Source organism: Aulonocara stuartgranti (genome assembly GCF_965226115.1).
Source record: "Aulonocara stuartgranti genome assembly, chromosome: 23".
NCBI classification, from domain to species: Eukaryota; Metazoa; Chordata; class Actinopteri; order Cichliformes; family Cichlidae; genus Aulonocara; species Aulonocara stuartgranti.
Window position 1 is genome coordinate 48,103,815 of NC_138958.1, and position 18,174 is coordinate 48,121,988.

Genomic DNA, 18,174 nt, shown 5'->3' on the forward strand with positions numbered 1-18,174 from the left:
GAAGCTGTGAGAGGAGAACGGTGACAGGCTTCAGGATTGGACACAAACACTTCCTGTTTCTCACCTTTATGGTCACCATAGTAACGGCTGACACGCTCTGATCAAACGCTGTCAACAGCCAATCAGCTCTCTGAACAAAGCAGCACGCAGACCAATGACTGCATTGATTTCCAAGTTTAAAGCAGTGAAGAACACAGTCTGTAGGTGAGGAAGAATTTAGTGAGAGCAGATGTTTGGATGGAATTCCTCCAGTTAACAGCTGGAACCGTCCATCTGGATTGTTGGGCTTGTTGTTGGGGTTCCTACAGAGCTCAGAGTGGACACACCAAGGTTCTTCTAATGAATGAAAGTCCAAACTCAAACTAGGAGGGAAAAACATTTTCAGCAACTTCAATAAAAATCCAAAGATTAGAAAAAGTGAAGCAACAATGAGTCCTAGTACAGTCCCAGCACTGACGTCCCTGCTGCTCTTTATACTGGATGTGCTGCATCACTGACTGACAGCTGATGAAGAGTCTCTGGAAACACTCGTTTATCTCCTCTGCTCTTCCTCCTTCTCTCTGCAGGTGGAGCTGATGATGGTAAACAGGACGGTGTGTGTGCTGAGAGAGGAGCAGCAAGGCCCTTTAATTTGCGGCGGTGATCTGAATATACGCCTACAGCCGGATCTAGACAGCTCTAAAAGAAAGAAGCCGGGATCGAGTATATTATATAAAAGAATCTCAGCACTGTTCGATGAGGTGGGTTTAATTGATGTATGGAGAAATCGCTTTCCTACAAGGAGGGATTACTCTCATTTTTCAGCCCCACACTCACTCTACACGAGGATAGATTATTTTTTAATGTTTGGAAGAGATAGGGATAAAATCTTAACATGCGAGATGGGCTTGATAGATATAAGTGATCACGCACCGCTGTACACCCCAAAATTTCAATTTGGAGATTGAATCCATCCCTGCTTAAAGATGTGGAATTTAGGAAAGTGATAAAGGCAGAGCTCAAAGACTACCTTGAAATTAATGATAACGGGGAGGTGTTACCCCCGATACTATGGGATGCATTAAAAGCTGTTATGAGGGGGAAGATTATAGCATTTGCCTCCTTCCAAAAAAAAGCAAGAGAGAAAAAAATGGAAGATTTACAAGCGATTCAAAAACAATTAGAAAGTGAGCACAAACATAAGCCTTCAGTGGGCACCTTGCAGAAATTAACAATGATTAGAAATGAAATAAATATGCAGAGTATACAAACGATAAAGAGAAAATTGTTATATTTGAAACAGAAACATTATGATGGAGGATCGCAATCAATGAAAATTTTAGCATGGAAACTTAAGAAGAAGATAGCGGAGAATACTGTAACTAAAATCAAACACCCAGAGACGGGGAATATAATGACTCATCCTTGCAAGATACAGAATGCCTTTGAATCATTCTATAAAACATTATATGCGGGAGTCCCAGGGGGGGCTGAACACGAAATGGACAATTTCCTGAACCCTTTATGCCTACCAAGCTTTAACGAGGAACAAAATAAAACGATGATAGCGGAGGTGACGGAAGCTGAACTTATGAATGCCATCAATAGGCTGAAATCAAATAAGTCACCAGGCTCCGATGGTTACACCGCGGAGTGGTATCGGGAATTCAAACAGGACTTGATCCCTACACTACTTACTACTTTTAACTGGGTGTTAAAAACAGCGCAAATTCCACCGAGTTGGAAGGAGGCAATTATTTCGGCTATTCCGAAAGAAGGGAAAGACAAAATGGAGTGTGGCTCATATAGACCTATTTCTGTCCTTAACATAGATTATAGATTGTTTACTTCGATAATGGCCAGGAGAATGGAAGAATTTTTACCTGACTTGATCAGCAATGATCAAACGGGGTTTATAAGACGACGACAGACTCAGGATAATATACGTAGAACTCTTCATGTAATACATCAGATACAGACATCTAAGAGTACAGCCATGCTTATGAGTATTGATGCAGAAAAAGCCTTTGATTCGGTAAATTGGGACTTTCTATATAAAGTCTTGGATAAATTCGGCTTACATAAGGGAATTGTTGATACAGTGAGGGCATTATACACTAACCCCACCGCAAGAATTAAAGTTAATGGTTCTCTCTCAAATAGCTTTGTTTTGCAGAGAGGAAATAAACAAGGCTGTGCTTGGTCCCCGCTCCTGTTTGCATTGTACTTAGAACCCTTGGCACAATCAATTAGACAAAATAAAGACATTAAGGGGATCACTATTGCAGGACAGGAACACAAGCTTGCTTGTTATGCGGACGACATATTGATCTGCTTAGATCAGCCCACTAACTCCTTGCCTTCGCTGATGAATCTGTGTCAAAAATTTGGGAAACTCTCTGGATATAAAATTAATATGTCTAAAACTCAAATTCTCAGTTATAACTACAACCCCCCAGCTCACATGGTTGTTCAATATCCAATGAATTGGCAAGCACAATCATTGAAATATCTAGGAGTTGTTATTCCCAAGGATTTAACTAAACTATCTGAGGAGAATTTTGGTTCTCTACAAAGGAGAATAGTGGGTGATATTAGGCGATGGAACATGATCCCCTTTCTTTCTTTACACTCACGAGTTGAATCTATTAAAATGAACATTTTGCCAAGAATATTATATTTATTCCAAACACTACCAATATCCATTGACCCAAGTCGTTTCAATGAATGGGATAAAATAATAACGCGGTTTATATGGGGGGGGGAAGCGGCCAAGGGTTTGTTTTAAAACTTTACAATTACATAAGAAGGTGGGAGGATGGGGGTTACTAAAAAATTATTATTGGGCTGTTCAGTTGAAGACGGTGGTTAATTGGTGTGATACAAGCTACCAAGTACACTGGAAGACTATAGAGGAGAATATGTTTTCCTCCCCAATACAAGCTGTCCTGATGGATTCGAATATTCGAAAATATATTGACAAGGTTCACAATCCCTGGGTGTCGTGCACACTTAATATATGGAGAAAAGTAGTGAAAGAATTCAAACTTGAACGGGATTTGGCTTTATTCAAATGGTATGCATATGATTCTGACTTTGCCCCAAATAAATTGGACTCAAGTTTCAAAAGTTGGCCGGCTAAAGGGTTATCTACATTTGATAGTTTGATAAAGGATGGGAACCTTATTAGTTTTGACACGCTGAAACAGAGACACAATCTAGTAAAACAGGATTTTTATCGATACTTGCAAATAAGACACTATATAAAGACAACAATCGGTCTGATGTCAAACACTAATGTGGAACTGGTAACTTTATTTAGACAGGCGTACAGTGGGGATGTTGATACAAGACTCATTTCTTTTTGGTATAATTTTCTTATAAATAAGCTTCCACACTCAACTGATTATGTGAAGATGTTATGGGAAAAGGAGGGAGGGATGCGTATTTCTAGGGATGAATGGACTCAGATGTGGGAATGGCAATGGAGGAGTACCAAAAGCTGGAGGGAGTTCGGATGGAAAACTCTGATAAGGTTCTTTATCACTCCGTGTCAAAAGGCTCACTATGATGGGAATCCTCCCGTGTGCTGGAGAAACTGTGGATACCAACGAGCACATCATACCCATATTATATGTGGGACTGTCCTGTGCTACAGACTTACTGGAAAGACATTCATGGTACATTACAAGGCATTTTTAACTGTACATTCCCTCAGGATATGAAGACAATTTTTTTTGGCTGTATACCGCAGAACTGGTCCAAAAATGACATATGTCTGTTAAGAGCTTTATTGGTTGCAAGTAAGAAATGTATAACAAAGAAATGGTCCTCGCAAGACATACCGAACGTGTCATTATGGTGGGAAATTACGTTAGAGATATATAGGATGGAGGAAGTAACAGCTCATGTTAATGACAGGATGACCTGGTTCCATTTGTGTCGGGATAAGTGGGTCCAATACGTCAATATCCATAAACCGAATTTTCTTTTTAAAGCTTGAAACCACCAATCTAGTCAATTGTTCACTCCCGACGGAGTTTTTTTTTTTTTTTTTAATTTATATAAATATATAAAATATATAATTTTTCCCCTTTTATTATTATTATTTTTTTTTCCTCTCTTTCTTTCTCCCTTCTCGTTCTGTTTTGTTTTTCTCTTGTAAACTGTGTAAATTAATGCTTGTAATCACCTTTGTGAAGTAATATTGTAGAAATAAAGAATGAAAAAAAAAAAAAAAAGAAAAGGAAAAAAAAAGAGAGAGGAGCAGCTGTGTCCTGATGATCCAGAGAGGTTGAAGCAGCAGCAGCTTGTGTGTAGAGACTAGAGATGGACCGAGTTCTTTACTCTCAATTTCTGCAACATCTGCAATATATAGAAATGCAAACCTGTGAGCTGTGTGTGTTGTGCGTCTGCTCGGCCACCTCTCCTCCGGCCGTGCTGGAAGCAGCTGTGCGTTTGACAGTTTTATCGACTCGACAATAATCGAACAAATTAAATGTTCAAAAATATCAACTTAAGCACTTCAAAGTCAACAAAAAGCTTAAAACAATGAAATAATATTTCACTGACAAAACAACAGCTCATAAGAACGATACACAAAATAATACAGAAACAAACAAATAAAAGTTATTAACCAGGATCCATGTTTTTGTCACAAACACTGAATCAGCTGATTCACTCTTTATGTTTCTGAGTTTGTTTTGTGATTATAGTTCTGGTTTCTGTTTCTGTGTCTTCACTGTGTCCCACGTCTCCTTACTTTGGACTCTGTGTTATATTTCCTGTTTTACTTTGACAGTCCTGTGTTACTGTTTCCTGTCTCGCGTGTGTAATTGGTCCCAGCTGTGTTTCCCTCCTGTCTCCCGTTCCCTGATTACTAAACTGCGTCCACGCCGCCGGCGCTCCTCTCCACAGCTGGATTCCAGGATTTCAGAGCATCCAGCTGTGGTGAGTGATGGAGACACTTTCTCTGCTCCCTCAGTAATCAGGACAGTTTATTGAACATCAGAGGACATAAAGGACTGTTTTTCACCTGCCCGTTCTGAACCTGGACATTAAAGACTGCTGGCTTCAAGGACATTAATCCCAGTGTCAGCCAGCCAATAACAGCCTGTGTTTTTCAGCTCTTTAGGAGTCAGAAATGAGAAAGACACAGACTGCTAACCGCTCCCTGCAGGAAATAAGCTCCGCCTCTTCCTGTCCTGTATATGAGTGATTCTGACATGAGACACAATGAGTTTCCTGTTTATTGTGACTTAAAGCGAGCAGCAAAGACACTAAACTGTGTGTTTCCAGCTGAAGCTGCTTTTTGTGTTGCTCCCACAATCCTGTCTAAAACAGTCAGTGAGGAAAACTCAATGTGACTTCAGAGTGACAGAGGTAAGCGACTCATGTTGTAACTGACGTCAGACGCCGGAGATTTTGGCGGAAAATTAAAGCGAATGGTAGTTTAGAATTGAACAAATTCCTTTAAGCTTCAGTATTACCAAATACACTTATCAATAGTCTTCAAACTAACAACATTTGTCTAAATCATCTCCAACACCCTGGAGAACAACGGGGAGAGTTTAGAGGCTCTCCAAGATTACATTGATCAGTGCTTCCAGGATCTTGTGATGAAGAAGGCTCAGAGTGCAAAACCTTCATCAAAACCCACCTGAAGCTGCTGGAGGACACGGTGAAGAACATCGCCTTTGATAGAGTGCATCGCATCGGCCCCATGCGGGCTGCGACCGGGAGACCACGTCCTACTGTGGCCAAGTTCGGCCACTTCAAACAAAAGGAACAGGTGAAAAGTCTCCGTGTCCATCGGTGTTTCTCCACGTCTCTCTGCCTTCTTCGTGTCATCTCTGTGTTTCCCTGCTGCCCTCATGTTTTCTGCTTTGTCTGTTAGTTCTTCCCAGTTTAGGTTGATGTTCGCTTCTTCCCTCACCTTTGTTATTTTCACTGTAAATAAATCTCCACTCGCATCTCCACCGCCGTCTGCATCTTGGTCCTCATTCACTCCACCACACGACTGCTGCCCCAGCCGTGACAACTTTTGATGTTTCCTCTACATTTACTTTTAAAAATTATTTACTTTGCCTTGTTTGGTATCATTTGGTATCAGATGGCCGACTTCTAAATGGCCACCATGGTCACCACCGAACTTGAGGAGTTTGCCCCCTCACATATACTAATGTGCCACAAACAGGACTTTAACATCACCAACCATTCCTATGTTATTACGGTGTATCCATATAACTGGCCCACCCTGTACAGTTATGCTTTCATGTTGACATACTGTATTAACACAATTCAGGGAGGATTCTAGGATCAGAGCTTCGGGGGGCTGAGCACCCAGAGAGCTGCCCAGCCAGCCAAGATACACTTTACTCGTCACAATGAGACTTCTTCCCCGTCTCTGTCGGTCCCTGCATCCTCCCTGTCCTCATCGTCTGTTGTCTTCGCCTCCTTTATCAGTCATCATAATTTTACCATCTCTGTGCAAGTCTGCAAATTTCTTTATTAAATCAAAAGATTCTTAAATCCATCAAGTCTCTCTGTGCCTGGGTCCTCGTCACAAAACATGACATCACTGTTTTGTACTTTTTAACAATTTAATCTCACATTTGTGAAAGAAAAGCAAAACACTTTTTTGAAAAGTCTGTAACAAAACCATCAATTCTGATCAAGGTTATTTAAATGCTGCCAAAGAAGAATGGATTGGAATAAAAAAAATACATATCCTAACCTTAATTACTGGAGGAGAATAATGAATGATGCTCATAGTGAGTAAGAAGTAAACTGAGTGCATATTTTGGACAGAGATTCACTTTTAATGTGTTTGTATAATATAATACAGATACATAAAAACACTCCTGAAACAGAATAAATTATTACAAATAAATTATTACAAAATATTAAAAAATATTATGGATACTTTTGTTGTTAAAATGTTACCTCTCAACCAAGTTCTGCCTTTTATATTTTTAGTAGTGTGTCACACAAACAGGAAATATTGTCAAAAAAAAGTAAGTAAGTGCTGAAGCACCCCCAAAAATGAACCAAAGCACCCCAAAAATGAACCAAAGCACCCCCAAAAATGAACCAAAGCACCCCAAAAATGGGCTAAAATCGCCCCAGTTAACAAATAATAGCCCAACAGTCACTTTTATGCTTACTGTAGCTGTTAGCTAAAAACACTAATTTAGCCTAGTTTGCCCTGAATTCAGCTTTGACAGACATGATCGACTGTTTCCAGTAGAATTCCTCGTTGTCATCTTGTTCCCTCTCAGAGCCCCGTATGCTTGCAGAGACCCCTACAGTAGGGAAATGTGCCAAAGAACGTCCAAAACATTGCATTTTAGGTTTATTTATGCCTTACACACAATCCCAACTCTTTAGCTAACTTAACAACTTTGGCTAAAGTCTATAGTTAGTCTTACTCGTTTGTACAACATTTCTGGATCGCCACTGTTTGAAATGATATGACATATGACTCTCACTGAAACAGCAAACTTTGTAGAAAACACAACACTTCTGATTCTCTATCTAGCTGTTTGGTCACAGCTGTAGATTACATTATAAGTGGTTGTTCACTCTTGTCAATAATTACATTTCTAAATTCTATTTGTGCAGTTACATGTAAACAAAGTCCAATATTGTATCTAAATGATTGTGTTATGGTGGGACAGTTTCCAATTTTGTTGTATTATTGTACTAGGTATGACTGTGCAAGAGTTATCTTATCTTCCTTGCTTGCACCACACTCTTTGCAGAAATGGTGCACAGCAGCACTGCATCATGTTATTGTGTTGTATAATATACCAGAACTAATACAAAGCAATATCCATGTACACTATAGGTCCATGCCAATGTGCCCAAATGGGACCTCCATAAATGGTAAGGGGCGCAAAGGCACTTTAAGACCAGTGGGCACACCGTCGGTGCACATCCGCTCGGATGCTTTTTTCTATTCATTTATTTCCCTGTTTATTTATCGATGCACAAAAGCAATTATCTCAGAGACACCATCCTCTTAACAGAGACTCAAATCAGGAACCTGCAGATTATTAGTCAGCAGCTTTAACTTCCTGTCTTTGTCTCACTAAACCTTCCACGTGGAAACTTGAGCTGCCCACTCAAGCACAGTAGGCTTTAACTGGCTCTGCTCAAGTCACTTCAGTATCTGAGAAACTGTCTCGATGCATGCCAAAGAACACTTTGACAATACGCTTGTGTTGAGTCAAATCCACCACAAGCATATTCTATGGCAGTTTAATTCCACTCCACATAAAAATAGTCACGTATTATTTCCCCCCACCACACTTCCTGCCAGTAGCTGGTGCCCCCACCCACAGTGCATTAGTGGTTCTCTGTGTTTAGTGGCTCACTCTGGGCGGCTGCTCGGTGGGGCCCGGCCCCCTGGCTCTGTTGGGCCTGTGCTGCGGGTGGGGTGCCCTCAGGTCTCGGCCCTCTGGGCCCATTTACTGCTCAGTAACATTTAATATCTATTATTTACTACTACTTACTAGCCTACTTACTGCATATTATTGGTTGTTGCTGTGGGTTCCCCACTGTGTTGGTTTTTCCTTGTGTTTTTCAGCAGATGATGAAATAGATTTTCAGTATTTTTTCTCTCTTCCTCTCCATCTATTTCTCTTCTTCTCTATTTTTCCCTCTTCTTCTGTTAACTTTCTCCCCAGCTTATCTTTTTTCTTCTTTCCTGACCCCCGTTCTGATTCTAATGACTCAAAATAAAGTAAAATCATCATCAAATATGACTATCAAGTGGACCAGTATAGCAAAAACCATAATGGTGGCAGAGGCCACAGAGCCAAGTGGCAGGATTTTCAACGTTCAAACCAGATAAAAAACAGAAATTAAATGGTGTTAAAAGCCATGAATTAAGGCAATTCATTCACAACATAATTACAAGTTTTACTGGACGTTAATATTTTTCTCTTTTTTCAGTGCAAAACAAACTAACAGTACACATGATGCTGGCAAGTTAAAATGTCAGTGTCTTTTATAGATAGCATGTCTAGCATCATAGTTTTATAGATCACGTAGTCAGGGTAAAAACTCCATCTCTGATTATTATTGTACATGACTGTGACATGCAGTGGCCTCAGCATCATGATGAAGGCGACCGGAGGAGATAGTTTGGTAGACATCGATGTTTTGCCGATGAAGGCTCATGTAGCGGTCCTCTTTGTCCTAAACAACAATTTACACTGTCATTTACATTTAATTAAAGGGCAGCTTAAAACACAGACATAGTGCACTGCAGCCTCGGCACAATTAAGTGTAAAACAGAACTATGGAAAACTCACAAACATCTGGCGAGTTTCAGATCCTGTTAAGTTAGTTAGACCTGATCTGTTTTCTCTGTTAGGATAAAAACATCAGAGGTCATGGGGTGAAAAATACCTCAAAAACAAGACTAGCTATGTCTACAACTAATGTGTGGTGTTTTAAAAGAACCTATGAGATACTTTGAACACCACAGTGGCTGCTGTATGCAGTAATGTGCTCAAGTGATTTCAAAGGGTCATTTCATGAGTTTAAGTGCGTCAGTAAAAGTTTTCACCTGCGAGGATTTCTCCTCAGGCTGTAACCACAGGTTATCACAGCCACACTGATGAGTGAAGCAGCAGCAGAAATGATGGGAACTGTAGCCATGAACTTCATGCCAGAAGAATCTCCATCGTCTGTTGAATGTTGCCACACACACAAAAAAACTTCATTTTGAAAACATGAAAAGTCACGAAATTTGCATTAGCCTGTTATATTAAAGTGGAAAACATGTTTATCTTTTCATTACATTAGAGTTACAATTGCATCATTCAAACACTTCACTGATGAAATAACACCAAAGTTGTGATTGGAGCAGTTTTATAATGAAATTTTAAACAAATTAGCCAGAAGAAGAGCTTAAAAACATTCCAGATGTTCATCTCCTGACTGAAACCTTTCATTAATCCGCTGCAGGCGGGAATGACGACCTCAAACCATGTATGACAGAAAAGAAAGTGTTAACGCAGTTCCAAACATCCACCTTGAATCTGCGGTGTGGGTATAAATAGAAAATGTTTTTACCTCTCACAGTCACACTGAGATGGAGAACATACAATCCACCACGAAATCCACACTCACAGGTGTAGTTCCCACTGTCTTCAGATGTTAAGTTGAGCAGGTGGAGAAACACAGTCTCATTTTCTTTGATCAGTGTGAACCTGGAGTCACAGCCATGAATAAAGCCTCGGTCGTAACGATAGAGCAGACGACACTGTTCTCCTCGGCTCCTTTCTGTGCTGATCTCACACAGTATCATCACAGTAATATTCAGAGTTGTTTTGCTGCATATTTGAGTGGAATCGGGTTTCTTTCCAATTGTCTTCACAAGAGTCTCTATAAATTGTTCCAGTTAAAATGAAACAAAATCGGGATTATAGTTTCTATATATTTGTTGTTGTGGGAAAATCAATCACATATATTATTTCACTAACCTAACTAAAGCTTTCTTCTTAAACACCTGGCTTTACAGCTTTTCTTTTTTAATTATATATATTTACCTTCACTGCTAAAAACCACAAGCAGAAGCAGGAGAAAGCAGAGTTTCCGTGCAGTCATGCTGGTGAGGAAGTAACTGTGGCTGACAGTGTGAGGTAGACTATAGTGAAAGCAGGAAGACTTGCACCCTCCTTATTTCACCTCTTGTGTCTACACTGAAACTTTTACTATGTCTAAAATAGAAGTGCATAAAAGTGGAAGGACAGTAGAAGGTAAACCACCAACATTGTTTAAGACAGACTGATCTCTCTGTTTATCTGGATGGACATTGTGTTCAAATTATGATGAGATGTTTGTTCAAAAACAAAACTAGTCTGATACAAAGAGTCATGTTTGCCACAGTTTATTGTGTTTGTATTGTATTAAATCTGAGAGCCTGAGTTGGAGTATTATGACTGAATGGTCTCCATTACTGGGAAACAACTATCCAGTGTGAAAAGATGGACGTTTATTATAATATATGAATATTATTATATTAGTATGTCACCTAAAGTTTTATATACTTTAAAATGTTTCATAGAGCTTTATTATCCACTCCCACAGTTCCTGTGCTTCTTGCTGAGCGTGTCTTGTTGTCGTGTTGATGGTTCACTGAGATGAGAGTCTGGTAGGAATCACTCGATGGCTGCTGAAGGTTTGTATAGGGCTGATCTGGCTCATCGTCATCCTTTAGAAAAGTGAAATATTTTAGGTATTAATCAAGTTCAACCCGGTCTACCCACACACTCTATTGATCTTTAAATCTCTCCATCTGTTGCCTGGATTATTTAATGTTTCTGCTCATTTCTGTAAGAGCTTCTTCACAAAATAAAGGACACTGAAGTTGGCACTAATAGTATTATAACACTAATCTGTAATTATCTATATAAGTAACATCCTAAAACATAAATGTACATGTTTTACCAAGTCTGCCAGAGCTCATATTATATTTTTACATGCTGTAGTGCCATTTTTGGGAGCATTTCAAGTTGATATACATCAATACAACCATTATAGCCCAAATTCTAATAATATGTCTGCATTAGGTGCACAGTAATTACATAAATTGCAAAAAAATGCAATAAACTACCAAAAAATTGAAAATCGTTTTTGTTTTTGAACATATATTTCTAGTTAGAGAAATTTAAGAGGCTTATCTCTCAAAACTGTAAATACAAAATAGTTGCACAAAATAGTTTCCCACCACAGGAAATTTATTTTGAGTGTCTTCATAGTTTTATTTCTGAAATACACCAATTTTTATATAATGCAGGAAAAACAAAAATAAATATTATAATGCAAAATTAATCATCAAAATAAACTATTTCCAGCAGTGCAATATGAGTTCTAAGCATCCCAGAAATGACACAGAAAGTCATAAAGTCAAACATAACTTTTAAAAACACCAGTATAGGCTCATAAGGCCCTGATGGTAAAAAATTACATTTCTGCAAACTTTTAACTAGCTGCTGTAGATCGTAGCAATAAATTGCTCACCAAACCGTTGGGATTTTCAGGTACAGACACTCCAGATGTTCCTGACCTTAAGCAGCCACGTTGATAAGAAAGGATGTCAGCATTAGTGTAACACTATTCACATTCAAACAGAGAAAAATCAAGTAAGAACATCTACATTTATATTATCTTCTCTCTTAATAATGATAATTATTTTTGGAAGGATAAAAAGTGTTCATTCTAGACATGATGTTTAACATACAGCGAATTCTCATTTATTGAAATGTGATGTTTCCGTTTACTTTCTCTACATCTATATCATCTTTGAATTACTGCAGCAAAAATAGTCTCACCCATTACTTTTCCTCCAGTAGATAAATCCCACGATAACTCCAGTTATAAAGATGATCACAACACCGGGCAGATAAACGGAAAAAGATTTGTCTGCTGAAGTGTGGGCCTCGTTTGTGTCTAAATCATTGAAAAGATGCATTTGTCAGTAAAATCATTTACTTTCATTTCCTGGAAATCAAAACACAAATCAAACACAGTTTACGTCTACTGAAACTCTGAGTGAAGTAATGAAACCCCAGTTTTATAACCACAGAGCTTTAAATATTGTCACTGTGCTCTTTTCTTTTGTCTTCTTCTTCTTCTTTTGCATCTTTTCTGAATATTACTATGAACTGAAATTGGTCCAACTGCTTATATACATTCACTGGCCACTTTATGAGGTATACTTGTTCAGGGTGTAACACAAATATTTCAGTGTTCATTTCATTTGTCAATCACATGTCAGCTTCATCTTCCTGGTTAAATAAAGGTTAATAAAATAATAAAATGTCAGCAAATCAATGCTCAAACAGAGCAACATGGCACATGTTACTGGTCCCAGTGCTTCACAAACTGCTGATCTGCTGGGATTTTCCCACACAATCATCTCTGTTCACAGACAATGGTCTGAAAAATAGAAAATATCCAGTGAGCTGTGATTCTCTGGGTAAAAATGCTGTTTACACATCAAACCTTGAGGCAGAGCGGACCACACTGGATATCACTGCTGTCCTCTAACAACAGCAAGCTGAGGCTACAGTTTGCAAGTCTGGACAACAGAAGACTAAAAAAACGATGCCTTGCCCGATGAGTTGATTTCTAACAGTTCAGACTGCTGGTGGTGTAATGCTCTGTGAAGGATTTTCTTTGCAAACTTTGGACCCTGTAGTAACCACTGAGCATCATTTAAACACCACAGCCTGCCTGAAGGTTGTTGCTGACCACATTCATGTCTTTATGCCCAAAAAATACCCATCGTCTGATGGCTGCTTCCAGCAGGATACCACACCATGTCACGGCGCTCAAATCATGTACGGCCTGCGCAGTCACCAGATCTCAATCCAGCAGAGCACCTTTGGGATGTGGTGGAACGGAAAGTTTGCTTCAAGTAAGAGCAGCTGACGAATCTGCAGCAACTGTGTGATGATGTAATTTCAATATGTCTTGAGAATCTTTGAGGAATGTTTTTAGCGCCTTGTTGTGCCACAAAAAATGAAGACATGTTTGATGGCTGAAGGTGGTCCAACTCGGTTCAAAGATGTACCTAATAAATGAGTCAGTGAGAGTATTTAAACTGCTGTAAGTGAAAATAAGAAGAAAAGAAATGAACAAATTACAAGAATAAAAAACACATAAGCAGGTCAATACAATGCTAACACAGTGCTGAATAACTGTGTCAGATAAAGAAACTAAAATGCATTTACCTTCCACAGTGACACTGATATGGACAATATATGTCCCTTCAGTGTTTGTACACTCACAGGTGAAGTTCCCACTATCAGCTGGTGTTAAACTGGTCAGCTCGAGAAAGGCAGTCTGATTTTCTTTTGTTATTGAGAACCTGGGGTCACATTCCTGAGTAACGTTCTCTCCGTGTCGATACAGCAGATGACACTCTCCTCCTGTGTCCCTCTGTCTTTTGATCTTACAGATAATCAAAACAATAGTAGTCTGACTTTCCTTGTTGCAAATCCGAGTGACATCGTGTTCTCTCCTGACTGTCTTCACAACAGTCTCTGTAAACAGGGACAGCAAAATACGGTAAATACAAGATTCAGCCTGTGTCAGAGAGGACTTTAGTTTCTATATTTTGTGAATGTTAAACCATCTTTTTAATCCCATAATAATGTGTTTAGTTTAAACTAAAAGCAAGGAGGTTATAAATTTAAAAATATTAATAATGCATAATGAAAATAGTTTCCTTGTATTACCTTCAGCATCATGGGACACAGCTAGTGGTAACAGCAAAATCAAGCAAAGTTTTGATACGTCCATGCTTGTTAACATGTCTATGAGCCACCGACAGTGAAGAGGAAGATGTGCGGAAAGAAACAAGCTGAAGCTTTCCTGGCTAAGCAGACGTCAGACTGTTGCCCTTCACGGGGCAAGTGTGAAATGATGTAAAAAGGAAGTGTACTGACAGGACTTTCATATTAAAAGGCTGTAAAGTTGAAACACTGTGCCAGCTCCCACACAAAAAGAAAACAAGCTAATTTTTCTTTATCACAGAGGAATTATTACACTGCTAACTGTCATGTTCGCTGAAACTGAAGGATGGATAATATTGTAAAAGTAACAACAAAACTACCATTTATCATAACATTATAAGCATTTTAAACTAAAATAGCGTGTGTTATGGTTCAAAATATTGGGGATGGAGACAAGAGGAAAAACCACAATAACAACACTGGTCCGGTCGGGTTGAGTCAAACGATGATTTTAATGAACACACGCGTGGGAGATGGGCACTGATGCAGACAGCCTCAGATCTCAAAATGGTGGAGCATTGCTCAAACTCTTATAGCCTCTGGTGCCTCCACCTTATCATAAAAAGCCTAAACATTCACATGCTTTCTCTCACACAGCGCCTAAGCTACGACCTTGGCTCCCCGTCTATCTGCTCCTGCTGAGATGGGGCAGAAAACTCCAGTATATTCTGTTCTCTTCTAATCAGACAAATAAGACAATTACTTTCTGCGAACAGTATTTCTTATAACTCAGCAGTATAATGCATCATAAAACAATATCATTCATTCACAACAAGTCAGCAGTTTAATGTAATGCAAATCAGTTTAACTAATGCAATAGTTATCAGCTTCTTCTAATTCAGGAGAATAATGCCAACTAAAACTACATAATAATTCACCATCTTTAATTAGGGGTCTAACATGGCATAAAATAATATTATAATCTAATAATTCCCCCTGATGAGCTCATTAGAATAATGAGCTCACCAACACCCCATAATCCAGTGTGGCTGGGTTCATCTCTTCTCACTCCTGAGGTCCTTTGTCCCCCTGAGGGGCGAACCATATGTGGGATGACCTCTGTGTTTGCGCAGTTCAGATGCAAGACAAACTATGATTCCAACAATAGCAGGTACAGATGACACTCCCCAGGTCTCCCACAGCTTTATTTGGTGCTACCTTATACCCTCCAGACGTACTCAGACTAGAACCTCTGTCCAAGGAGCTTTTAGCCTTTTATGTTATTGCTGCAGCTACCAGTGTCGTCCAGTTGGGTGATCCTCTGCTCTTCATTCTTCAACCTCAGGGGTTAGACAACCCTTCAGTCGTGGCACAGATCAGGGGATTATTCTGCCCCGATTTCAAACAACGATCTGTGTATCCTCCAGAAAAAGGAACAGGAAGGTGTCCCCCTTTTTGCCCAAGAGCCTCTCGAACTTCGTTGGTCTGGTGTTCCCGGATTTCCGCCAACCCCTTCATGGTTATTGCTGTGTTTATGGGATCCATCCTTTTGTGGTGACTAGCTGGAGCCCAAACGCCATGACCCTTGGACCCAGTTGGTGTCTTGGCAGTCACTGTGTCTGTCTCTGCTGCGGAGGATCCTCGTATATCTGTGACCTCGTCTGGTGTCTGTTCCTTTCTCTGTAAGAGACAGAAAACCAAAACACCTCTCTTCCTAACCCTAATAATCTAATGTTGTTATCTACTGACCTTCTAGTGATTCAGAATTGGTTTAAAAACATTCAGAATGTTCCAGGGACTTATTCTAATCATATCCTATGTGTGTGTAAGCGTGTTTGCATTTAGCCCTCTGCACTCAAAGTCAATACCTGCAATATATCAGTCCGGACCATCACGCCGAACGAAGCTTATGACCTTCAAAAGACCAAGTGCCAACTCATTATAAGCACATTTGCAAGGTGTGTCTGAACATTATTGAAACCACTCTTTTTAACAAAAGACAAAGAAATTAACAAATCTTCTAAACGCTATTCAGTTCATTTCAATGATTGATGCTTACACATGGAAATAATGATTTATGCTTCTTACTGATTCTCTACAAAAGACCGGAAACTTCTCGGGCCGCTATTAGCTTAAGCTTTACCATTCCTAAGGTATTAAAGACACAAATGAAGTTATAAAATGTTCAAATAATCCTTGTTTGATGTTAAAGCTCAACTTCCCCCCCCTTTTTTTTTTTTGACACATCCCCATGTGTCAAATCAACGGAGCTAGAACATTAAAAGAAAAGGTTAGGCAGCTACAAGGTTTCCCAGATCGTTAAGGTGATCTGCGTGTAATGTTCTGACTCAGGTATTTAATATTTTAATAAATGTCGTTTAATTAACTGCCACTATTTAAACTAAACTTAAAGACATAATTGAAGAAAAGATCACAAAAAATAACATGATATCAGTGTTTTGTAAGCGCGTGCGGCCTTCTGTGCTCGAAGCCTTTTCCCTCAATAGATCAGTCAGACATTCACGCTGACTGTAGCTTTTAACCCTTATTAACTTGAGCACAACTCTACAATGAGCAACAAGTTGCAATATGTATAAAAATGATCATGGTTACACCTGCAATGAAAAATTATATCATTATCCTAACACCTGTAAATAGAAGATTCATCAGAGGTTATAACCATCACAGGAACACAGATGTTAGTATAAGGTCAAAAGCTTCAATATATGATCATCGATGCAATACTTGTTGCATGATTCTCATACAATAATAATGCTGATATTAAAATAACAGTAAAACACCCCCTTTTATCCCGTTTCGCTTGACCCATAAACGTTTATAAATGCCTCTTTTAAATTTTATTTCCCCCTGTTCTCCCCTTCCTGACCACAGCAGGGGGATCTTAGTTTTGAATCAGCCATGAATCCAGCTCACCTGATTCATCAGTGAGCTCCACCGTCACTGGCGTCTGACAGGGTGGCGCTGCATATTCTTCCTTTAATGTCACTATTTTCAACCTGTTAATTAGAGTGCTTAAACCTGAAGTCGACTACGTCCACAACAAGTCAATACAGCTGTAAATGTGGCCAATTATCAATCTATTACCAATCAATAACAACAGATAACTTCTATTTTATGCATGCTTTTAATCAACCACTCACCCAGAGGATCTCCAATCCCAGGAAATTCCTTCTCCTCAGTCAATGAGTCTGTCCTCCTTCCATGCCCTGGTAACTGGTCCATCCAGAGCCATATGATCTCAAATATACATAAAACAAGCCAAACCACACCTTGGTCACACCAACTCTCTTCCGCCCCGAAGATGTCCAATGCCATCCTAGTATGGACTGAAAGTGGCTTTAACGCTGACTGTCCTGACAATCCATCTTATAACATTTCCTGGTCAGATCTGCCAATCTCCGCCCCAGGGTTTTAACTATTTTGCAATTTTCATTAGTTTCTATGTTTTTTCTAGTTTTGCCTCCAGATTTTCAATTTTTTTTTACCAGTTGGAATCAGTTTTTACCAATTCTTTGCTAGTTTAGTCTAGTTTTTATTTTCCTGAAAATCCTTAGTTTCAGTTTAGTTTTAGTTGTGTTTTGCAAAAATTAAGTGTAACAAAATCTCAGTTCCATCATATCAATCATGCTCTTCTGGTTATCCTTGGGTGTTGAGACTAATAACTATTAACTCTTGCCGCACCGAGTGTTCCTAATTTTGGTTGAAGTGAATTGATAACCTTTTTGAAGGCGATTGTTTCACACATTTATTTAGATGTCCCAGTCCTGTTATCTTGGGATACATCACGCTGCCTTATCTGGGGTTAGCTGTTTTCGGGGGATGCGGGTTGAGTGGGGGAGCTCTTCAAGGTAAGCTAGGTTAACCTTCTTGTGTGAGCTTTTCAAGTGCACTTTAAGGTTTGTGGGATTTTTCGTGTCAT

The 18,174-nt window shown here is 39.3% G+C and overlaps 1 protein-coding gene across 1 annotated transcript in view; it reads left to right on the top strand.

The window, feature by feature from the left end:
- Positions 1-4,297, top strand: part of LOC309701484 (NACHT, LRR and PYD domains-containing protein 12-like) — a 1,104,110-nt gene extending 1,099,813 nt beyond the window's left edge. Inside the window, exon 19 of the mRNA XM_082525720.1 lies at positions 567-4,297. Coding sequence (XP_082381846.1) covers positions 567-576 — 10 coding nt within the window. The 3' untranslated portion in view covers positions 577-4,297. The remainder of the gene's footprint in view (positions 1-566) is intronic.
- The last annotated feature ends 13,877 nt before the right edge of the window (positions 4,298-18,174 follow it).